We start from the raw sequence: 26251 nt of genomic DNA on the forward strand, positions 1-26251 counted from the left end.
TCGCGAGTTTGAAGCTCGTCACAGTCATTCAATCCCGGAATCCTACTCGGAATACCACAAACAAGGTTAGACTTTTCGGATTCCCATGAATGCCACCATCAATTCTAGCTTATACCACGAAGATTCTGATTAAGGAATCCAAGAGATATGCGCCCGGTCTAAGGTAGAACGGAAGTGGTTGTCAGTCACGCGTTCATAGGTGAGAATGATGATGAGTGTCACGGATCATCACATTCATCATGTTGAAGTGCAATGAAAATCTTTGAATAAGAATAAGTCGAATTGAATAGAAAATAATAGTAATTGCATTGAAACTCGAAGTACAGTAGAGCTCCACACCCTTAATCTATGGTGTATAGAAACTCCACCGTTGAAAATACATAAGTGATGAAGGTTCAGGCATGGCCGAGAGGCCAGCCCCCAAAACGTGATCACAGGATCAAAAATACAATCCAGGATCCAGGATGAAAATATAATAATAAAAAGTCCTATTTATACTAGACTAGCTACTAGGGTTTACAAAAGTAAGTAATTGATGCAGAAATCTACTTCCAAGGCCCACTTGGTGTGTGCTTGGGCTGAGCTTGAACTTTACACGAGCTAAGGCTTCTATTGGAGTTGAACGCCAAGTTGTAACATGTTTTTGGCGTTTGACTCCAGAATGCAGCATGGAACTGGCGTTGAGCGCCAGTTTACATCATCTAATCACGAATAAAGTATGGACTATTATATATTGCTGGAAAGATCTAGATGTCTACTTTCCAACGCTATTGAGAGTGCACCATTTAAAGTTCTGTAGCTCCAGAAAATCCATTTTGAGTTCAGGGAGGTCAGATTATTCCAACAACATCAGCAGTCATTTTCAGCCTCCTATCAAAGTTTTGCTCAGGTCCCTCTATTTCAGCCAGAAAATACCTGAAATCATAGAAAAACACACAAACTCATAGTAAATTCCACAAATATGAATTTTATATAAAAACTAATAAAAATATCCCTAAAAGTAACTAGATCATACTAAAAACTACCTAAAAATAATGCCAAAAAGCATATAAATTATCTGCTCATCAGTTATCAAAGACGTAGAAGTGGATGTTTTTGGTGGGTGAAGTACAGAGGAGGTGGATGTACCAGTCACAAAGATTTAGGAAGTGTGTGGTCCATGACATGTTGAGGTAGGTGCGATATGTGTGACAATTACACCATGACTTAATTTTGGAGCTAAAGAGGAAAAGGAAAAGATGAAAAAGAATACTCTGAAGGTGAAGAATAAGAGTATGAATGTTAGGGTTATGCGAGATATGATAAAAATTGGGGAAGAACAGTGTCGTTTTTGAATAAAAGGGTCAGGGATCATTTTGTCCCTTGTTAGAGTTGTCAGGGATCATTTTGTCTCATGTTAGAGTTTTCAGGGACCATTTTGTCTTCCGTTAGAGTTGACGGAGCAAAGGACCTAAGTGACTGATAGAATTAATTGTTAGGGACCAATCAAGTAATTAATTTTAGTTGGGAACTAAAATGTCTAGTTTAAAATTCTTTGAGGACCAAAATGGGTATATACTCAAAAAAATAAACAAGAAAAAAATAACACAAGGAAGGGGAAAAGGCAGAAAAGAATTGGCTTTAACAAAAGTCAATAATAATGCAATCAACTAATCAATACCTCTGTCCTTTGGGGCAGGCAAAGATTAGTACATTTCCATATCACTATCATCTGTGTAATATATCCTCCAATTTCTCAATGCCCTTCCTGACCCTCACCCACTCCCTTAAATTCCCACTCTTACACCCTCGCCCACTCTCTTTATGACTATTTTAAATCCATGAGTTATCCATGGATGAAATAAAAAGTCCAGATCCTCATGTTCCTACATATTCATGTGAACAAATCTCATTAACCAAGAAGATCAAATCGCAAAGTAAATGACAAACATAATGTTCAACATACAGGAAAAAAAATTTAACCATCAGAAAATCAGCAACATCATCATTCATTTCCCATAATCAGCAACACCATTTCAGAAAATCAGCAACTCAGAATAAGCAAACATAAAAAAATCATTATTATAAACTTAGCAAATCAAAATTAAACCTAGCAACTCACAGTTAAACCTAACTTGGCAAATTAGAATTAAACAAGCAAAAATAAATTGAAGATAGAGAGCTTACCGGCGCGAGGAAAGAAGGGTAGTGACGGTGACAGAGGAATGGACAGTGACAGCGACAGAGAAAAAGAAGTGAGCTCGGACAGAAAGAGCAAAAGAGAGCTAGAAGGAGGGCTGTTGGTCTCAGCGACGCCACGCTCGACCTTCGTGACAGTGACAAAGGAATGGGAACTGCCTGCGAAGATAGAGAGAGAGCACTTGGATGAGAGGAGAGCTTCCTACGATGGCGACGATAGGAGGAACGAATCGAAGAGGGCCGAACCGCTAAATAGAGTTTCCACACGCCACGCGAAAAAATTAACAGAAGCACAAACAAGTTAAAATAATTAACAATTTTGCAAACATAGCAAAATCAAATGGAACCATAATCAACGTGACTCAAAAAAATCAAAAAGCAAAAAAAAAAAGCAAGAGACCAAATAAGAAATAGAACCAAACTGAATCAGAAAGAACAAATAAAATCAGAACAAAAAACAAATCATGATAGAACAAATTCAAGAATTAGAATTGTAACAACAAACTTACAAAGAGAACATCAAGAATTAGAATCATAAAAGTAGAAATTCAAAATAGAATTAAAAAAATTAGAACCCTAATAAACAGAACAAAAAATAAATGGAGCAAAAAAATAAACAAAACAAAAATAAAACCCTAAATCATCACTATAATTTCAAAAAATAGCAGAATCCATCAGTAAAGAAATAAAAGAATAATAATCAACAATAAGAAATATAACCAACCTAGTGTGGGGTGGATTAAGATTTATACAAAGAAAGTGATTATACATAGAAGCACAAATTATGATTTATATACTAGGTCACAAGCACAAAATCTTGCAATAAATTACAGAGATGGATAAACCCTTAAGTGCAATATATTATACAGGGAAGGAGAGAGTATCACACCTGAAGTCAAGTGGAAGTGGAGGAGGACTGGAGGAGGGACAACCGACGGCTGCAGCGAGTGCTATCAATGGCAGACGGCGGCTTCTTCCTATTGGATGCGGGCGGGCAAAGAACATGCAAAGTAGAGCATAGAGCAATGAACTAGGGACCAAGAAGTATGGGTACGCAGTGGAGTGGAGAACGGAGGAGGTGACAGAGACAAGAATCGACATGACGGTAGAGAGTAGAATTGACGACGCCAAAAACAGAGAGAATGGTGATGGCGCAGATGAGAAAGGAGAGTGACGAGGGATGGCGGCGCGATGAGAGAGAGGGTTGACGGCGCAGGTGAAAAGGGAGAGTGGCGTTGGGGAAGATGCAAATAGGGATTAGGGTTAGCTTTCTTCTATGTTTTTTTTTTCTCCACTGAGTGTGTGTGCCGCTGAGTGAAAAATGGTGAGGGATGAGTGCGGGAGTAAAATTAAGATTAGAATTAGTTAAAAGAATAAGTTTAAGGTAAAAATTTGTTTAAAATTAGAGGTAGAATAGTAATTGAAAATTAAATATAATTTATTAAAATTATTTTAAAAAAATTATTTATTAATTAATTTTAAATAAATATTTTAATTTAAAATTAGAGATAATCTAATTATTTTTTTAGTTCATAAAATTAAACAAAAAATCTTAATCTTTAAAATTAAATTATCAATTTTTTGTTTTTTTAGTTACTAAAATTTTAAAATTTATATAAAAAAAATACCGCATTAATATGAAATTTATATGACTCCAAAATAATTTTAAACTTAAAGTATCGTTAATTTGACTTAAATATTTTTAGTAAAAAAATTCTAATATAAAATTCTAAACAAATATAATAAATCATAAATAACTAATTATTTTAATTTTCAAAAATTCGAGATCTTATATTTAACATTTTAAAACAAAATTTTTTATTAGTTACAAAAATATTGTATTTTGTGACAAATTATTTTTTTAACAAAATTATTAGTAAGTAAGTACTCGACATTTGAATCTCATCTCTTTGTATGTAACAATTTATTGGCTAGTGACAAACTGTTAAATAGAACTTCAATCCGTAGCGGATTAATTCTTGACTTGTCGAGTTAAGGAGTACCATAAAAAACCAAAAATAGTAAGGATATATATATATATATATATATATATATATATATATATATATATATATATATATATATATATGAGATATACTATTTTGCCTACAAAAAGTGAGTCTGTATATATGATGAATGGACGACCACTTTAAAATATTTTGACTTTTTACTTTATTTATGTAAAATATTTAATAATTTGTATAAATTTGACTCATATGCTCTAATATATTTATAGCAAAATGAAATAAGGACAGAATAAGGATTAACATTTTTTCTGACAATTTTCTAACAACATGAAATAAGTGAAAAAAGTTTATCAGTTGTATTTTTTTATTGATTTTTTTTAATGAAAAAAGTAAGAATAAATATTACTTTTTCAATTTATTCTAATTTGTCAGCGAATAAAATTTAAGAATATTAATTTTTGTGTCTTTGTCTTTTGGGTTCTCTTTTAAATTAATGTCATTTTTTATCCTTTTTTGAGAATCAAATGCAGCCTAAGTGTTAAAATTTGAATCTCGCTTTCTGCATACAGCAAGCTATTAGCTAGTGGTAATTATGAAACTCCTATTCGCGACGAATTAATCCTTGACCTGCATATGAGGTGAAGGGATACTTTGAGAATTCAAAAACAATAAGGGTATATATATAATTAATGGACGACAACTTTAAAATGTTGTCTTTTTTTTCTAATAATGGTTTTACTTTAATTCAAAATAAATTATATTCCATTTGCAATAACTGATTAAATAAAAAATCTATAAAGAGATAAGTTCTTTTTTAAAGTATAGTAAATAAGCTCTTTTATGGTAAAATATGTGTAAATTAAAATAACCCAACAAGTTAAACAGGTTGAGTCGTATAACATTCTAAAGTTCTTTTTTGATTGGAAAAAAATCAATTTGAGGATGAGTTTACAAAATATTTCTAGAACAAAAAGAGTCACTTTTAAGTTAATTGTATGTTACTTTTTTCAGCGGGTTGGTCGTGACGTCCAATAGGATGAGGAAAAAATTAAAAGTTTATAATTTAATATAATATAATATATAATAGTATATTATAAAATTATAATATAATGTCATTTTTTTTCAAAAATAAAGAGACTCGAACTTGCGACCTTTAGAAAAATATGGAGAAACTATACCATTTGAGCTATATCTCGTTGGCAATATAAAATCTTAGAGTGGCGTGAGAGAGGTGAGAAAGCTTAAGGGAGAGAGTGGCGAGAACGAGACCTAGAGAAGAGAGACGTTGATGCACCATTATTTCGTGGTACATCTTGTGCTTAATTGAGTGGATTTTATCTACTATTCTCACACTTATTCATGTAAATTGCATGTTTTACAGTTTCCTTCTTGATTTTGTGCTATGATTAAAAATATATTTTTTTGGTCTTAATTTAGCTAATTTTAATCCTCTCTTATTACCATTTGATGCCATGATATGTGTGTTAAGTGTTTTTAGAAGTTACAGGACAGGAATGGCTTAGAAGATGGAAAGGAAGCATACAAAAGTGGGAGGAATACAAGAAGCTGAAGAAACTACAAAGCTGTCAACCCTGACCTCTTCGCACTCAATCGACCATAACTTGAGCTATAGAAGTCTAAATGAAGCAGTTTTAGTTGCGTTAGAAAGCTAACATCTGGAGCTTCACAACAATATATAATTTTCCATAGTTGCATTGCTTTTAGATGACGTGCACGCGTGAAGCATGCGTACGCGTATATTGTGCCGCAAACAAGTGACGCGTACACGTGGGCGACGTGTATGCATGACAGAGCGACGTGCTGGACGTATTAGAAATCGCCCCGCAATTTATGGGCTGTTTTTGACCCAGTGTTTGGCCCAGAAAACACAGATTAGAGGCTACAGAGTGGGGGAATCCATTCAATGATCATTCACTTTTCATTCACATAATTTTAGGTTTTAGATGTAGTTTTTAGAGAGAGAGGCTCTCTCCTCTCTCTACATTTTAGGATCAGGATTTCTTCTTCTTCTCAATTTCAGGTTCAATGTTTCTTTAATTTAGTTTCTCTTCTACTCTCATGTTAGATTTGATTTTCTATTTAATGCAATTTGAAGTATTTCGTATTTGTTTGGATTTAGTATTCTATTATTGCTTTTCTATGCTTTTATTTTATACCTGCCAAGTACTTGACAAAATGCTTAGAAGGATGTTAGAGTAGGATTTTATGTTCTTGGCTTGGTTGAGTAATTGGTAACACTTGAGTTATCAAACTCCTTGTTGATTGATAATTGAAAGTTGCTGATTAATTTAGATTCTACTAAAGCTATTCTTTCCTTAGGAGTTGACTAGGACTTGAGGAATCAAATTGATTAGTCCACTTGACTTTCCTTCATTCGTTGAGGGTTAACTAAGTGGGAGCAATGAACAATTCTCATCACAATTGATAAGGATAACTAGGATAGGATTTCCAGTTCTCATACCCCGCCAAGAGCTTTTCTAGTCATTTGATTTTCATTACCATTTACTATTCTTGCTCTTATCTTAAAAAACCTCAAAAGGATACTTTTTCATAACCAATTATAAGCACACTTCCCTGCAATTCCTTGAGAGACGATCCGAGGTTTAAATACTTCGGTTATTATTTATTAGGGGTTTGTTACTTGTGACAAACAATCTTTTGTACGAAAGGATTTTTGTTGGTTTAGAAACTATACTTTCAACGAGAACTTATTTGTGAAATTCTAGACCACACGAAAGTCCGTTCGTCAGACGTTGAGGCTCAGGATTGGTGTACTTATTCACATTTGGAGGGGAAAGGGAACCTGAGTTGAAACGAATAAAAATTAATTTTTTTATTTTTTAAATCATAAATTTGAGATAAAAAAAACTTTTGTAAATAATAAATTATTAATAAATAAAAATAAAAAAATTATGATTTATTTAATTTTTTTAATGTATATAATAATAAAATTTGAATTAATTTAAGTATAATACTAAAAGCATTACGTTATTATTATAGGTAACAATCAAGATAAAAAAATTTATAAATATTTATTTATTTGTTTATTTTTCAATCTTATTTAATTTGAAACAGATATAAAAATTTAAATTTAACTAATTATTTTTTTGCATAATTTTAATCATTAAAAAATTTTTTCTTTTAATTTTATATTTAATATCTTATATCATCTTTAGTTTCATTATTCTTTCAAATTTTTTAATTTTAATTTTTATTATTTTTTCTTATCATTCTCCGTACACATATCTATCATTATTTTTTTCACTAAGTATAAGAAAGATAGAAAATAGTACTACATGTATTCAGTAGAATAAAGAAGAAGACAACAAGAATAGAAGTTATGCGTAAAATAAAAAAAATAACTGTAAGAAGAAGGAAGAAAAATTAACTGATAATTATATTTTTGACCAACTTTTAAGATGACATTTATATTAATTAGAGACAATAATAATTATACATGTATAAAGAATGATAAGAGAAAATGATAGTGTATAATATGATGAGATGATATAATAAAAATAAAAATTAATAATTTTAAAAAATAATAAAATTAAAGAAAATGAAAGATGTTCAAGATAAGATTAAAGAAATATATATATTTTTAGCTATTAGAATATCGATGGAGATAAAGAATAATTTGGATATAAATTTTTAAATTTCTTTCTAATTAAACAGGACTGAGAAAACAAATAAATTTAATAATATTTATAAATAACTAATCTTTATATAATATTAGTAAGTGTTTACATTGATTTTGTTACACATAATAACAACAAAATATTTTTAATCTTATTTTTCAATTTTAAATTATTTTATACATTTTACATATTAAATAACTTAAGGTATTTTATTTTTTTATAATTTATTTTTAATTATTAATATTAAATTTATAATTTAAAAAATAAAAATATAAAATTAATTTCTCAAACTCAATAGAAAAGTGGTTGAACAAGCACATGAGCCACTAGTTAAAGTAGTGACGGAATAAGGATTAACGTGTTTCCTCACAAATTAGTAGCAACATGAAATAAATGAAAAAAGTCTATCAGTAGTTAAGCGGTCGCTAATTCCTCACTAAATAAGCTTTTGATTAGTGACTTAATTGCGACCAATTACTTCTAACATTTTTTCGGTTAGCTTTGGATTTGTTATAACTCTGCGACGGATTTCCAACGAGATTAGCGAGTAATTTGCTACAAAATAGGTAAGATATAGCTTTTGCTTTGTGACAATATTGCCGTTGCCAAGTCGCTCGCTAAATTAAACTTGCGACAACTTAGCGACAAATTTATTTCGCTCACTAATCAGCGACTTGAAATTAGCAAACGAAGTGTGTCGGTTGTTAAACGGTCGCAAATTTCTCGCTACTTAGGTGCTAGGCACTCAATATCTGTATTTTCCCTTTAGTGACTAATTAGCAAGGAACACTTCCCTAGCTGAATGATTTATCCGTTGCGATGGGTTAGTGACAACAGTTTTCTGTCGCTACCCTAATTTTGAATTTTTACAAGATTATGCGACAAATTAGCAAGAAACTAGTTGCTCGCTAAAATAAAAACTTTGGTGATAAATTAGGTAGGAATTTGTGTCTTTGTGATGGATTAGCTGGTAACATTGTTTCTCACTAATTAGCCTTTTCGCACAAAATTTATTTATCGATGAACTAGTGTGTGAATTGTTTCTCGCTAATTGTATATCAAACACTTGCAACGGAATAGTGACAATAATATCCCTCGCTATTTTTCTTTTATTTGATTGAGCCTCTAAGTGACTGATTTGCTAAAACATTGTCACTCGCTAATTATTTTGTGACAAATTAAAGAGAAAATTTTTTCCGCTCTTTTTTGGCTACGAAACTCAATTTGCAAGAAACAAACTTACTCATAAATCTCTCGCTAATCAGTCGCTTTTCTCAAGTTCGGATATTTTGTGACCACTCATTAATTTTGTCGTTAGTGTGTCACTAATTCCTCACAAGTTAGTGATGGATTAATGACAAAAAATATTTCTCAAAAAAACTTGTTGCTAATTTATCAAATTCTTGCAGTGATAATAAACTTGAAGTTCAAGATCATCTTCAGAATTAGGACAAAAGATATACTAGGCCATATCAGATCAAGCTAAACACAACACTGAATAATTAAATAAACACAACACTGAATAAACATAACAAGAACAATTCCATAATTAAATGAAAAAATACAACATGTGAACAACAAGAACAGTTCCATAATTACTGTACAACAAAATAATCTAAATTACTCGTAATAGAAAAAATCATTACTCATAATAATAACAGTTTAATAGTCTTCAATAATGTTTACTACTCATCATCAGTAATAAACTCATTCTTTAGAATGGCATGAATTAGAGCTTGCAGCCAAACAGTTCATTAGAAATCAAAGTTAGGGTCTTTAAATCACAAAAGAAATTTCGTCCACAAAAATTGAAAAAAAAAATAAGAAACTTGATATTAAATGGGAAAGAAATGATTATCGGGGTTTACACACTCAGAGGTTGCTTCCCCCCTGCTAGCGCAGAGACGGCATCACAGCTTCGGCGACGGCGGCTGGGCAGCGGCGAAGTCTCGGTGACAACGGTCATATCCTTCACGGCGCAGTTTCTCTATCATGGTATCTATAAAATCCGGTCAAACCATAATTAATTAAATAATAAATTAAATAGAAGCAAATATGGTTAGAAAATTTAGCAATTGGAATTTGATAATTCAAGAATTATATTTGGACTCAGTGAATTTTTCTGAGTCAGAAAATAGAGTTTTCTACATAAATATGTGCACTGGAAATTTGACCGGCAATACCGGCTGAGATCTGTCCGGTACTGCAGTTGAATAAATTAGTTATAAGTGAATAAGGTTATGAAATGAGAAATTATAATTTGGGAAGTTAGAAATATTTAAAATATGATTTAAAACTCTAATCTTAAAGGTTTTGGCCCAAAGTTGGGCCAACGGGTTAAACCGAATGAACTGGGGCCAAGTGAGCCCAAGACCCAACATATATAAACATTAATTATGAGCATTTCAGAGAAAGAGCCGCAGCTATGGAGAAGAGAGGAAGAAGAGAGAAAATCCTAACTCCATCAAACTTCAAATCACCATAACTTTTGATTCGGAACTCTAATTAACGAGCCATTTGCGATCACGCGTCGCTCTTCTTATCCTCTACAATTCTATCTAAGTTTTGTGGTGATTATTCCACTGTTCTTTGCCCAGTTTTTGTTTTCCCTCTTAAATTCTAATTTGGTTATGGGTGTTGAGTAATTTTATGATTTTGGTTGTTTAGAAGTGCTTTAGTATGAACCATGGGTGATATTCATCACAAACTTCAGTGGATTAAGGTAAGAAATCCTCCAACCCTTGTGATTTATCATTTTCATGAATCCTAGGTTGATTGTAAGTGTGAAATTGGTTATGTTAGAGTATTGATTGATTTTGGTGCACAATTGGAAGGTTGGTTTTGCTTGTGGAGCTTTGGTGAGGTTTGAAGCTAAGGTTGGTGAAAACTTCCAAAGAAGAGGCTCAATTGGTTTAGCTCCAAGAGTTACAGTTTTAAGTTTCATTTAAGTACGGTGTGGTGTGATGAGAATTTTCTAGGCTAGATATCCCTAGGATTAAGTTTGGATTATGTAAATGGTTGACACTAATATGTATAGTTGACATGTCATGTAAATTAATGATTGGATTGAGAATTATGTGAATTTGTATGTTTGGTGTGTTGAGAATTTGATGAATTGGATAATGAATACTGGTTTGCCGAATATGCATTTAAATTGTAAATTTGGGCCGGAGACCGAAAAGAGATAAGGAAGGTAAGTGATGTGAGTATCGTGTGATGTCATATGAGATTGAATGGATATTAGATATTAAGTGTGTGAATAAATGGGAAGAATGTGGAATAATAAGAAATTAGGAATTTAGGAGTGGAAGGTGACGAAATTGAATTGAATTGAGTATATGAGGTAGGTTTGGTTTTGGTTGAGTGTAATTATGTGAATGTGGTTGGGTTGTGGTCATTTGGTTGAGCGAAAACAAATTTGGTTTGTGAACATTAGAATAATTGGTGATTTCTACTTTTGGATAAAAACTAATTTTTGACCAACTTCGATGGTCTGTAACGCAGTACTCGGAGTTAAGAATTCTTCAAAAATAGATTTTTATGAAAGTTCATCCAACAATATTTTCAACGGTTCAGAAATTGTTAAAAAAGGAATTTTGTAGAAAAAGTTATGCCTGTCGGAAGTTTGGGGTTTGAAAACTTAATCCTACAGCTTTTTAAAGTTAGTAAAATTTTTGGTAAAATGTACTCCGACGCGCACGCATGGCCGACGCGCACGTGTCATTCACGATTTTTACTCTCTCACGCATGTGCCTGGCCGATGCGTATGCATCACTGTATTGATGCAGGTGCGTGGTATAAATTCCAGAGAGTTGTGATGGTAATGTGCCAGTTTTGTGCGAGGAGCACAAAACGCATCCACGCGTATGCATGGCTGACGCGCATGCGTCACCCTACTTCTCTACTTCCCACGCGTGCGCATGGGCGACGCTTACGCGTCACCCACTTTTCCCTGCTTCCCATGCGTGCACGTGGGCGACGTGCACGCGTGACCCCGTCTCCAGCAAAAATTGATTTTTGAGTTTTTAAAGCCGAATTTCAGATTTTTAAGCCTCCATTTTCATCCTTTAAGTCCTAAATTATTATAGTATGCCTAGTAATGAGAAGAAGCTAGGAAATGTGATAACTTATTGATGAAGAAAGACTTGGAGTAATGAATTGTGATTGAGGAAGTGCAGAAATGATGGTTTGAAAATGAATGTGACGTGTGACGCTGGGTCGTAGGCAATGACGTTGTCCACTTGCTCCGGGTATGAGATGGGGAAAGAGAATTATGATAAATGAGTTTAATTATGGAGTTTTTAATGAATGTATATCTGTGATACTTGGGTAGTAGCAAGGGGTCGTGGTTCGTCTCGCTTGCTCTGGGTCATTCTTTGAGAATTGGTAATAATGAAGAGTGATTATGAATAAATGTGTATTTGTGATACCTGGGTAGTAGCAAGGGTTATGGTTCGTTCCACTTGCTCCAGGTTAATATTTGAGATTTGATAACAATGATGATTGATTTTAAACTGAATGAATGTATATTTTGAGATCCTGGGCAATAGCAAGGGTTGTGGTTCGTCCCACTTGCTCCAGGTCAGAGATTGTGACGCCTGGATAGTAGCGGCAGTAGTGGTGATTTCACTCGCTCCAGGTTGAGCTTTTAAACACCCACCTGGGTAGTATCCACAGTAGTGGTTGTTCCACTGGCTCTGGGTTAAGCGGGTAGTATTAAAGGGATTGTTGCTCAAGCCCACTTGCTCTACATGGGTGTTTCTGTCCAAGGTTAGCTACCAGGATGTGTCGGATTGGCTATATAACCGACAGATGATATCATCAGCCATAGGATAGGCATACATCATTTGCATATGTTTGAATTGTTTGGGTTTTTCTATTTGTTTTGGATTGCTATATCATATATGCTATGTTACCTGATTATGTGCTACTTGTTCTACTTGTACCTTGTTGTGTATTACTTGCCTGTATTGCTTATGTTTGTACAACTGAGAGGTCCCTCATGCTGGTGCCGGTTGACACTGAGGGTTGTTATTGATGAGATGAGTTGATGATGAAATTGAATAATGATAATGATTATTGAACGAGGTAATTGAGCTCCCTGGGTAGATGCAGTGTAGTGAATTCACTTGCTCCAGGTAAAGAATGAGATAGTTTGAGCTCCCTAGGTAGACGCAGTAAAGTGATTTCACTTGCTCCAGGTGAGGATATGAGGTAATGATATAGAATTACTGAGACAGAGTAGCTGGGGATGGTTTTGTTTATAATTTTGATTGTGAATTGTCGGGGAGTTAGAAAGTTGGGAAGCATGAGGAACATTAATCAGATTTAGCATTCCCTTATGACAGTTGCCTATTCATGGATTAGCGAGAACATAGGATGAATATTTGGTGAAGGGAAGTTTATGATGCTTAGTGATTTTTTATTACAACGCATTGTATTTATTTGGCACTTTTACCGTACTGGAAACCCATGGGTCGGGGATTCTCATTCCGTAATAACTCTTGTTTTTCAGATGCAGGTCCAGGTGCTCAGTAGTGAACTGTGGTTTGTCTGAAAGACAGCGAAGACCTCTAAGATCTCTTATTTACTTTTGCTTAGATTCTCTCCGCTTTTGTTTTTAAAGAACTCATGCTATGTATTTAATCCTTTTGAAAACTTGCCTATAGAGGCCCTTGTGTATCATTTGGGAGAGATTAGGAGATATGGTTGTCAAACTGCTTTTATACTGTACCCTAACGGGCCTAAACTTTGCGGGTCATGACTAGTGGCTATTTACTTATGTTATACATCTATATAGCGTTCTTCTCTTATTCTCCTTAAGGCTTTTTTCTGTATATTGCTTTCAACTTCACGCTTTATCTTCTAGTTGTTGATGCGTGAGTGATACGATTTCGCGATTTTATTTTTACTCTTTTCAGACTTCTCGATTAATACTACTTTCAATTTTACTTATAATTATGTATTAAAAATCTCGCTTGAGAGTCGTACAACCTTATTATCATTGACTTATGACTCAAGCATAAGGATTTGAATATTAGGGTGTTATAGTGTCTCCTCTCTCAATGGCGCTCTTTCCCCTAACGCGGCAAGACGGCGGCGAAATGGGAAGCTCCTTGCATGAGGCAGTCCGGCGACTTAAACAGCGATGACGATGGCTGGGCGCAACGACGACTCCTCTGACAGCGGGCTCGTGGCAGGCGTGATGCTCTCTCTCTCCTTGGCCCTTGCCCGACGGCGCCCTCTCTCCTTTGGGTGTGACACGACGGCGCGGCGGCAGTGATGCCCGCCGGCATCGTCCTCCCCTCCTTCCCCCTCTCCTTCTCTTATTCTTCTTTCCCAATTTTCCCTGTTTCATTTTTCCTTTCACTTACTTTCTTTCTTTTCTTTTCGCTGGGCAAGTGTTTTGAGAAGGGGGAGGGCTGGAGGCTAGGTTTAGGCAGTGGGATGAAAGAGAGTTGTATTAGAGTTAATGTTTGAATAATTTAAGTATTTTTAATAAAAATAAGGGTAGTATAGTAATTGAAAATTAATTTTAATTTAATAATAATTATATAAAGATATTATTTAACTATAAATTCTCAAAGTATTTTTAAATAAATAAACTAATTTTAAGAATTAGAGCTTAAAATACTATTTTATTATTAATTTATAAATTATTTTTAAATAAACACTAATTAAGATAAAATTAGAGATAATCAAGTTAAATTTTTTTATTTATAAAAGTTAAAGTATTGAATTCAAAAATTTTAAATATTTAAATCAAATCATATAAAATTTTTATATTTTTTAAATTAGTACAACTTTAAATTATAAATAAGAAAACACCCCGTTTAATATAAAAATCTTTAAAAATTTATTTTAAATAAATATAATAAATCATAAATGCTTTATTATTAAATTTTTAAAATACTTTTAAACTCAAAGTATCATTAGTTTGACTTAAATATTTTTAGTAAAATAAATTTTTGAATATAAAATCTTAAATAAATATAATAAATCATAAATAACTCATTATGTTAATTTTTAAAAATTCGAAGTCTTAGATTTAATATGTTGAAACAAAATTTTTTATTAGTTACAAAAAATCTTTGAATTTTGAGACAAATAAATAATTTGTTACAAAAATATTGTATTTTGTGACAAATTAATTTTTTTTACAAAATATTTAGAGCTTTTGAGACAAATAGATATTTTGTTACAAAATATTTTAAAATTTTGCAACAATATAATCTTTTGTTACAAAACATTATAACATTTTGCAACAAAACAACGATTCGATACGAAAGCCAAAAAAATTTGTAACAAAAAGAATCACGTTGTTACAAAATAACAATAACTAGTTATTGTTACGAAAAAATCATAATTTGTAAAAATTTTAAATTTAATACAAATTTTTGTTACAAATGCTTCATTTTCTTGTAGTGGCATTTATAATTCATGCTTTATAATAATCATATTGAGATTTATTGTGAAAATGTTAGTATTTGTACCTTAAAATAGTTATTATCTTTTTTGCAGACTCTATATTCTTTTCTTAACACTACAAGAAATATTAATTTTAGCGACTAATTTTTAGCAGCAATAACTTAATGATTGTTGTTTGTTTTATTTAAATTGTGTTTTTATAACAATTATATATTTACCACTAATAATATATATTATACTGACAATTATTATTATTGCCACTAAAAAATACATAGAAAATACTTTTAGTTAGAAATTTTTACTGGCCATAGTTTTATGGCTACTAGTTTTCTTACTAAAACCTTTTTTTTCATAACAACAAGTGTATTAACCCGTGCCATGCACGCGATAAAATTAAAATTATGATTTTAAATTATTTTGTTAAGATTAATTTAAATTATAATAATTTGATTAATAAAAATATAACATGTTATGTATTATTTATTTTTTCTTAATCTAGTGTTAAATATATTCACTCTAAAATAGTTATTAATTGGTTTTAGTAATCTGCTTTTTTCAATAAATCAAACATATATACTCAATATGACTATACGTAACTTAATAATACTTAGACCTACCAACAAATTTTTATATGTTGTTTTACTGTCAAAAAAGAATATATCAAAATTAACTCAAAATAAATAATAAATTATTAGAGAATTCTAATGCACAAAATTCTCTAATAAATAATAAATAATTTAAATCTACTAAAAAATAACTCAACATTTTTTTATGTCTGCAAAACATATGCCCGAAATAATATTATATCAATGTTAGTATACAGTTTTACAATCATCGACCGTATTTACTATACGTTACTCCTTCTTAAAAGTTATTCTACACACTTGATATAAATTATAATAAATATTTTTATTATAATTATTATGTATCAATAATTTATTATAATTGACTCCTTACTATACGTGACTCCTTCTTAAAATAATTGATATAATAAATTATAATTATTTGATTGATATAAATTATAATAAATTGTGTGATATTTAAATACCTAATCAAATCAATTAGTTGATATAGAAGTATGCCACGCTCATCACGAAGTGCAGAAATTCAATTTTTATATAATAAAAATATATATTCTTATATATATTATAGAAATATGATTTGATTCCATTAACTTGCTTATTTTTTTAACTTGCCACCTATATTCAGCATGGAATTTTAATTTCTAAAATAAATTTAGAAGAGAGAATAGTACTTTTATTTTAGAGAGAAAATAAATTCATGAAGAATTGAAACCTCCCTTTCATTAGTTGATAATGCATTAAATATTAATTTTATATAATTATAATAAATATATTTTTCTAAATTAGTATAACCATACATTATTCATTAAATATTAATTGTAATATAAATATAATAAAGATATTTTTGTAAAATAAATTTAGAAGAGAGGAAAGTGCTTTCATTTTAGAAGAAAAATGAATTTATGAAAAATTGACACCTCACTTCAATTAGTTAGGAAAAATATAATTTTAGTATATTAAATAGAAGTATATTATTATTATTATTATTATTATTATTATTATTATTATTATTATTATTATTAGAATAATTAAAAATATTTTTGATTGATAATTGATAAGTAGTTTAATAATGTATTAAATATGAATTTTATATAATTATAATAAAAATATTTTTCTAAATTAGTATAATTATGCATTATTCATTAAATGCATTCATTTTGGAGGAAAAATAAATTTATGAGGAATTCATACCTCACTCTCATTAGTTGAGAAAAAACTCAATTTTAATATATTAAGTAAATTATATAAATAGAAATACTTGCTAAGTATATATAAAAAAGGAGATATATAATTATATATAATATAATTTCTATATATGTAACAGATATAAATTGTTATAATTATAGAGACTTACTATAATTATATTAAATTTAATTATGAATGTAAATAAATAAAAGTGATAATAATTAATATTATTTTTTTCTTTTTTATATTTAATATTTACCGTAAATATAAAAAATATTGAGAAAAAAAGTAGGTACTGACTTTATTTTATTTTAATTTACGTCATGAAATTTTTTACTAAAATTAATGGAGGAAAAAAATCTTTATGATTATATATCAATCTCAATCACAATAAATAAGATGAATCGATTGAGCAACTAATAAATTTAACGGATAAATGTTATTTTTCATTTATGGAAAAAATGAGGTAACATGCATGCGTATATTAATATAGGAAGAATATATACTCACAGTTTTAAAATCTTCAAGAATATTTGATTGTATTATCCTTCAAGTCAAAAAATTCATCCTTTATTTTCATTAAATATTTATATTAATTCAATTAAATAAGTGTTTTAATGGGGCAAGCTCTTCTATTCTGGTTCATGGTTTCTCTTGACTCTATGGTTCATCTGGGGGAGAGATCGAGCTTCAAGAAATAGTGAATGGTCTTATCAATACACAAATGTATAACTCCCCAGGAATCTCAATTGCGCTTATATTCATCACTGTAGGAATTGGGTTCAAGCTTTCCCCAGCCCCTTCTCATCAATGGACTCCTGACGTATACGAAGGAGTGCGGTTCGTTCGATAAATTCCTACCTCTCTATCTATTTCTGAGATGTTTGGATTTTTCAAAACTCCATGGACATGCAGAAGAGAAATGCTATTTCCACTCGGACCAAGACATAACTTTACTTGTTCAAATAACAATTAAGGAAAGATTATTATTATTATTATTGAAGAATAACGACAATTATCGTTATTAATATTAAATTGATTATTAATATATATATTGAATTATCATTAATATTAAATTAGTTATTTATATATATATATTTAAACTTGATTATTTATATTAAATATATTTAATGATTATTAAAAATTAATCATATAATTATCATTATTAATAACCTATTATTAATAATTAATTTATATTTCTCTAAAATATAATTTTCTATCTTATTATTATTATTATTATTATATAGGTCACTATTAAGATAATAACTTGTCACTAATAAAATTTTAGGATAATGAATAAAAAATATAATTATATCAATATAATTAAAATTAATATAATTAAAATAGTTAAATTAAGTAGATTTGTATAAATTATAATAAATTACACAACATTTAAAAAGAAAATAAAATGAATAAGAATAAAATAAAAATAAATAAAATAGATAGAAAACTACAATAAAATAAATTGAATGTGAGAGTTTTTTTTGGTACATTTCATATCACATCCGTTTTTCAGTAATAATAAAAAATAAAAATACGTCAACTTGATATCTAAGAAAAAATAATGAGATAAAATCATAATACAGTTATAAAGTAAAAGCTTAAATTAGAACACAATATCATTACACAATACATATTGAAAGTAATTTCACACTACAATATATACCACAAACAGGTAAATGACTTAAATTTAAATATGAAATATTTTTTATTTATGCATACATGATAACACCATGGTCTATAAATATTTCATAGATAACATATCTTATATAGCTCCGAATGATAAGCACCTAAGTTGGAGAGTGTGGTAGTTTGTGTCCACGATAGTTGCCTTCTTGTAACGACACCTCAGAGGAAGAAAAAAAATTGTTGTAAAAGCTATCAAATGAAATAGTAATTGGTAAACGAATGATATTTTCTTCTAGCATACATGGTCTTTTATAGTGAAAAAATAAAAATAGAAGGAATTAAATTTTATATTTTTACATTAGGAATAAAATTTGATATTTATCCTAATAAAATTATTATTATTATTATCAATATAAATGGGTTAATAACTTGCCACTAATAAAATCATTGGATAATGAATAAGAATTAGAAGGATATCAATATAATTAAAATGAATATAATTAAAATGTTTAAAAATATTTTTGATTGATAATTAGTTTAATAATGCATTAAATATTGATTTTATATAATTATAATAAAGATATTTTCCTAAATTAGTATAATTATGTATTATTCATTAAAATAATTAAAAATATTTTTGATTAATAATTGATAAATAGTTTAATAATGTATTAAATATTGATTTTATATAATTATAATAAAGATATTTTCCTATATTAGTATAATCATGCATCATTCATTAAATGAATTCATTTTGGAGGAAAAATGGATTTACGAAAAAGTGACACCTCACTTTTATTAATTGGGAGAAAACCCAATTTTAGTATACTAACTAGATGGGCTAATTAACAAATAGGAGGAGAGATTGCCTGAAACATATATAGAAGAGAGAGCCCACCGCCGAAACTCTAAACTCGTTGCCGTCGGCATCGCCGCTTCAGTTCCAAAGGTTTCTGGAATCGAGCAAAGGCTCCTCTTCCGCCTATGAGTTCGAGAGAAAGCGCCTTTTTCGTCAACACATCTCCTCCGCGAACGAGTCCTTGGACTTCATTTCCATCCGATCTGCCTCAGATCCGCATTGCTCTCATCGTTTGTTCGTCTCAAATCTACGTCGCCAAGGTCTTCCAGCCACTGTGCTGCTCTTGTTGCAACACCACACCTCCGCCACTTGCACCGCCTCCGTTCTTGCGCATAGACGCACAAGATCGTCGCCGTGGTAGGTATTTTCTGATTATTTTTTTCAATTTTGGTTTGAATTAAGAAGCATGTGATTCTCTCTCTATTATTACTTTTGCTCTGTTTGCTTGCTTGATCCTAATCAATCTGGCAGATCAAGTTGAAATCGAAGTGTGTAAGTGTTTCAGATCCTAATTTTTTGTTTGATCTGTCTTCTCCGTTCTTGCTTGCTTGTGCCGTTCTTTCTTGCTTTCTCCGTTTATATTTGGATTTTGGTTTAAATGTTTGTTTATCCTATATTGCTCTGTTCTTCATGCTTCTAATTTTGGTGTTCAAGTGTTTGCATTCTCTATTTATTTATTTATTTATTTTGTGATAATTAGATTACAAGTCCGAAAACTCTGACATTGGCATTTTTCTGGGATTCAATGAAGTCACCATTCCAAATATTTTCTTATGATGTCCTTGCAAAAGCAACTAACCATTTCGAGAATTATGTTGGGAAAGGAGGCTTTGGGAGTGTTTACTATGGTAAGAGATGTTGGATATTTAATTTTTAATTTTTTTTTGTGTTCAAAGCAACTTTTTACTTCAATTAGTGGTTTAGTTTTAAGTGTGTGGCTTAATTTTGTTTGGTAGGTGTTGAATGGTTGCAATAACACTTTCTCTTTAACTTTATAATTTGAGTTTAGTTTTAAGTTTCAAGAGACATTACTTTATAGTGTAACTTATTTAGAGTTATATTGTGTATTTTTACAATTAAAATTACAATTCTGTTTAGGAAAGCTCCCACAAGGATATGAGGTAGCAATCAAACATTTCCATGAAAAGAAGGAGAAGACAAAAAAGCAATTCATGAGAGAAGTTGAGATCCTAAGTCTCATGCGCCATCAGAATCTGGTCTAGCTGTATGGCTGCAGTTCTGATGACAGTGATGAACTCCTGTTAGTTTACGAGTATGTCTCCAACGGTTCTCTATCAACCTATCTCCATTGAAATTCTGGAAACAAACTACCATGGGCTACCAGATTAAATATTTCCATTGAGACTGCTTCTGTTGTATATTCATTTTGGATTTTTAAGTTTTAAAATGGCAAAACTTGTGGAGAGCCTATTTTTGGGCAAGAGATATGTAGGTATTTGTCTCTGCTCTCTACATGGATTTATATTTTAGGAATCTCCTTGTGCTTTGCATTAGTCAGTCTTCCATAGAAGTTCTATAAAAATTGGAGTAGCTTGTATAGAGATCGGACTGCTTTGTTGCATGCTTTTTTGTTTTAATGTTTCTGCTTTTCTTTACTATCTTTCTTGCCTGATTTGTTTGTATCTCTCTGCTTTGGAAGATTTCTTATCCTACTTTTAGTCGTCACTCCCTCTCTTATTTCTAATAACCTTTTTTTGTATAATGTTTAGGCACCCTTTTGATTTATTAAAGATTTTGTGTGCTGCAGGTATAATGTTGCTGTGAAATGTGCTACTATAACTCCTGGTTAGTTGCTGTGAAATGTTGCTATTGATTTATAATTGCTTTCATTTGTAAATCTCAATACTTCGATTAAAAAATTATTAAATTTTTACTTTCTTATTTTATAAACTTTTTACTTAAAATAACTTTATCCGTATTTGCAATTGTAATTTAATGGAATGACATGGTAGTGGACCTTCATACATAGTGCTAGAAAGTATATATGTCACCGGCAAAGATTAAAAAAGGTTAAAGCAAAACTTTTAGTAATGAGTGGGATAAAAGTGAAAGAAAGTGAGAATTTTATTTAGTTAGTTAAGTAACATGCTAAACTAGTGGAGAATCTTGATCATGAAGTAGTTAGCTTTATGCTATATTGTTAGGACAAGACATCACAAATTCACAATTGAGTTTATGTGCTATGATCTAAAACAAAACTTTAATTTTGGAAATGACAAATGCTTCGAAGATAGCAAATTATTAGTGCACTAAACTGCTATGTGCAAAAATAATGCCCTAATAAAACTTGGATAGGCATCAAAAGTTGCATTTTGTTTTTTGTTCACTTCATTTAGATACATCCTACGTGGTGTTTTTTTATAACGAGCACTATTTCTGAAAACCATACTGGAGCAATGTATCAATGAACATTATCAAGAAAAGATGGATGGGGAAGTTTCTTAAGTGCCGTGCCATTTTTTTTCCATGTTCAAAGCAATTGTGCAGTCTTAGTTCTAGTTGGAAGGGACTATTCTTTTTTGTCCCTGTTTTTTATGGTATGCCATAGTTTGTGATTGGAGTTCTTAGTTTGATAATTTATGCTACCGGCTTGTCCTGAAATATATTGATAATTTTCTTGATTTAATTTTTGTTAATTTTAATTGTCATTGCCAATGATGGCTTCTTGAATTCTCTTTTTATTCATTTATTTATTTTGTTTATTTTGAATTGTTACTGCAGACAATGACTTCCTATTTTGTTTTTGATGCAGTGGCAACTTATTACTTATATACAACTTATGTTCATCCCTTTATTTGCTCCCTTGCTACTATTATACTCATGTCACCAGATGAAGTCTTGCACAAAGGCAATGGGACCCTCTGTGAAATGTTACTCATGGTTCAGGTGGGCTCTTATGCACATATTCAGTGAAATTGATTTTTCTTTTTTCTTTTTTCATTTCCATGTTACTTGTTTTCCTTTTAATTATTTGCATTTGTTTCAGGCATACAAAGCAAATGTTATATGTCCTAACAAACACCAATCCGACAAAGAGAAATTTTATAGCAATCATCTTCTTGAGAGTGAGAATTTTCTGTATTATACATGCCATTCAATAAGAATTTTCATATCTAGATGTTGTTTATTCCCTTCGTGGTTATTTTCTCACTTCCTGCAAAATAGGGAAAGTAGATTGATTTTCAATAACATCTTATGACCAATTTGTATTGAACATGATAGAGTGTAGAAGATAGACAATGCTTTCTGGTATTACTTTATGATCACTTGCATAAGTTGAGAGTTGAGACCATCAATAATGGACGACTAACTTAGACTCCTCTATCTTCTTTTGTGTAGTAAAATTAGTTTGTGATGATGAAACCACTTATTGTACAATATATAACTGAATGTTCTTTACTTATTTTTTCCCCTGACTTTATTTATTTTTATTCATGTATCTCATTTGTTTTTATGCATGCATATATTTTGTGCTTCAGTTCTTGCGCTTTACAGGTTTTGGTGGGGAGGATTTTGGAAGGTAATGTTCTATCTCTTCTGTTTATATAATCATTGCACTTGGTCACTTTCAATATTTACATGTTTCATTATGTTTTTAACACACGACCCTCTCTTGCAATAACATAACTAATTTGACATACCATTGGAGCCTCTGATCTAGCTCTAACAGAGACTATGGCTTTTCTCATAGTGGCTTCAGCTTGATCAACATTTCTTGGAGCCGAGGGACTATTCTCTCTACTATTCTTTTCTTGATCATAACTGTTTCCATTCTTCTTCTCTGGAGACTCGGACTTCTCTGACAAAGAAAGCGAAGCCTCCTCTCCGATCTCAGCACCGTTTGTGGCCAATCGAAGATCCATGAACTGTCTTGGCACTGCGTCTTGCTTCTTCTCCTCCTCCTCCTCCTCTGGCTTGTGTTGTTGCATCAAAGCCACCACCTTGCATCTGCAGGGCCTTGTATTCCGCGGTTACACAATCTAGCCTCTCTCTCCATTGATTCTCCACCTTCATTCGCTCCAACTCTACCAGAATACAACTGTCTGATCATGGATGGGTCTTTTTTCGTGTGAATTTGGTGAGATGTTGTTGTCAACAACGAATTGATCGCTGCTCGTGTTGGTAGTAAGAAGATTCAGACCAGTCTGAAATAATGAATGAAAATTGAGAAACTTCGGATACGTAATTTAGAAGTAAAGACATGGTATTGGTATGCATCGTCAATTTTAATATCTTTGTTCTGTGATACAAAATCTGATTAAATTGTAGATGATAATGTTGTATTCTTAATTTTCTGTATTAATGATACTACAGGTTGGGAATGCTTGCAACAACCTTTCATGTCATGGCAATGTGTCTTAGGATCTGTCACTAGGATTGGTTTATAGCCTAATTTGTTGTAACATAGTTATAAGCTTGTAGCATTTTTTATTTTTTAGATTTGTAACATGAGTTATTACTTTTCAAGAGAAACTTGTGTATCAATATTTTGAGTTTAATAAAATATCTCATTTTATAGTAATTAATTTCAGCATATTTATTTTATGCATAATAATAATAATAATAATAATAATAATAATAATAATAATAATAATAATAATAATAATAATTGTTGGCACAAATAATTGAGATTTTAGAAAAAAAAAAGGGGTAGTTTATTACTTCTAAGAAAATAAGTATAATATAACTAAAAAAAGTCTTTAAGATTTTAGCGGTAATAGTAATGGCAACTAAAAGTAAATAATATTACAATTTTAGAATTATTTTTAGTGGTCATATAAATTGCCAGTAAAATAGATTTTTGCGGCAATAGTAATGGCCGCTAAAAGTTAATAACATTGCAATTTTAGAATTACATTCGGTGGCTATATAAATTGCCAAGAAAATGGCCACTAAAAGTTACCTACTTTTTGCGGCCATTAAAAAGGTCTTTACCGGCAAATGTTATAATTGCCGCTAAAACCTTTTAGCGACAAAACATAATACGGCTAATGTCTAATTGCCGGTAAATGTATTAGCGGCTATTTTTATTGCCACTAAAAATAAAATAAATGGCCGCTAAAAGTAATTTTTTTTGTAGTGTAATTCTTACTCAAGAAGTTCTTGACTTGAAAATAGAGAGAATGATGCATGACCAACATAAGAAAAGATCAAAAAAGAAGAAAGTGGTGTGCTTGTAATATTGAGATAAATTTGTGAATTTTTGAATTTAATGAAAGAAGCAAACTTGTACAATGATTATTGATTAATGAAAGATGCTATAAAAATTTCATTTTGTGAATTTGGGAATTTAATGAAATATTTCATATTGTAACGTAGTAATTAATTTTAGTATATTTATATTGTGTATAATATAAAATAAAAATAGTATAATATAATAAAGAAAGTATTACTAAAGATCTATTGTAATATTTTCTAAGTGTTAAAAAAATATTTATGGTAATATTTTTTAAGTGTTACAAAAAAGATCTATGGTAACATTTTTCTAAATGTTACAAAAATATCTATGGTAATATTTTTGAAGTATTACAAAAATATCCATGATAATATTTTTCTAAGTGTTACAAAAAATATTTATGGTAATATTTTTTAAGTGTTACAAAATTATCTATGATAATATTTTTTGAAGTGTTACAAAAAATATCAATTGTAACATTTTTTTAAGTGTTATCATGAATGATCTATTATAATATTTCTTATAGTATTATTATAAAATATCTTTTGTAATATTTTTTACTAAATGTTATTAAATCTTTAAAAAAATGTTAGTAAAACTCTTTAATAATATAAAGTATATTTAATATTTAATAAAAATATTACTAATATATATAGATAATATTTTAATATAATTTAGTAATATTTTTTAAACATCAATAAAAATCAAGTATATAGTAGTGGGTGTTACGGTATTCTTTCTAAAATAGGAATATAACTACTAAGAATGCCTTTTCCGGTCTTCCTGCTAATCTTTGACATCTTCTACCACACTTAGATAACCTAGGCGAGATGGTGTTACATGAAATTAAACATAAACTAATATATATAGTACAATTAAATGGTTTGTTTATTAAGGAATCAACCAGCTCAGAGACCACCATGTTACGCGTTAGTCCATTTAATTTGAATTTTAACATTAAGCACATCATCAATGACAAAGTCTTACAACGTAACTTGTGCATGCTAATTTGTCTAAGGACAACAAAGGCAGAACATGGGTTAACTTATATCATGTATATGGCGTGATACATGTGGTAATAATTGGTTGGTGTCAAGTAGTGTTAACAAGCTAAGCATGAACAGTAGTTTCTATAATTTAGCCATCATTTACAGTTTCAACTTCACAATTATGAAGTTATGACTCAGCATTCCATTAAAATTCTCATAAATCAAAATAGAATTTCAAGTCAACGTAATATTGTAATTGATGTAAAGAATCCTTACATCTCACATTGGTATAGTGATGATTTCTATATATTCAATTTGTGATACATAAAAGTTTATAAGGCTGATCATACATGGGGTAAAGCTTGGGTTTTGGCACAATCACCTTAAGCTGAGTTATAGATGTGTGTTAGGATGTGTTTGGAATTTACAGAAGATTTTTTCATATTTAACATCAAATCCTCTTATTTTCAAGAAAATTTGATTGGAACTGAAAGTATTTGATAAACTAAAAAATAGAAAAAATCAATTTTTGCCATTGATATATTAGTACAAAAGAGAAAGAGATAGCGCAGCAGC

The 26251-nt window shown here is 30.3% G+C and overlaps 1 protein-coding gene across 11 annotated transcripts; it reads left to right on the forward strand.

Moving 5' to 3' along the window:
• The first annotated feature begins 19623 nt into the window (after positions 1–19623).
• On the forward strand, positions 19624–24032 carry LOC112800974 (uncharacterized). Of its 11 annotated transcripts, none has more exons than XR_011862145.1 (8): positions 19624–19846; positions 20190–20337; positions 20588–20762; positions 21258–21295; positions 22263–22396; positions 22497–22575; positions 23202–23720; positions 23825–24032. XR_011862145.1 is itself a non-coding variant. In XM_072196677.1 (6 exons), coding segments are annotated over exons 1-6 (459 nt in total). In that variant the 5' UTR covers positions 20825–20936; the 3' UTR covers positions 23376–24032. The 11 variants fall into 11 exon arrangements, 2 of the variants coding, with proteins under 2 accessions (XP_072052778.1, XP_072052772.1); XR_011862147.1 differs by having other exon boundaries at positions 20593–20762; XR_011862148.1 differs by having other exon boundaries at positions 19648–19850; positions 20588–20942.
• Positions 24033–26251: the final 2219 nt, after the last annotated feature.

This window comes from Arachis hypogaea, chromosome 1 (genome assembly GCF_003086295.3).
Source record: "Arachis hypogaea cultivar Tifrunner chromosome 1, arahy.Tifrunner.gnm2.J5K5, whole genome shotgun sequence".
Classification (NCBI taxonomy): Eukaryota; Viridiplantae; Streptophyta; class Magnoliopsida; order Fabales; family Fabaceae; genus Arachis; species Arachis hypogaea.

Coding starts and splice junctions, on each gene's coding strand:
- LOC112800974 (XM_072196671.1), top strand. Junction 21,296..22,262: donor ATGTGCTACTATAACTCCTG/GTTAGTTGCTGT, acceptor TTTTTGATGCAG/TGGCAACTTATTACTTATAT. Junction 22,397..22,496: donor AAATGTTACTCATGGTTCAG/GTGGGCTCTTAT, acceptor CATTTGTTTCAG/GCATACAAAGCAAATGTTAT.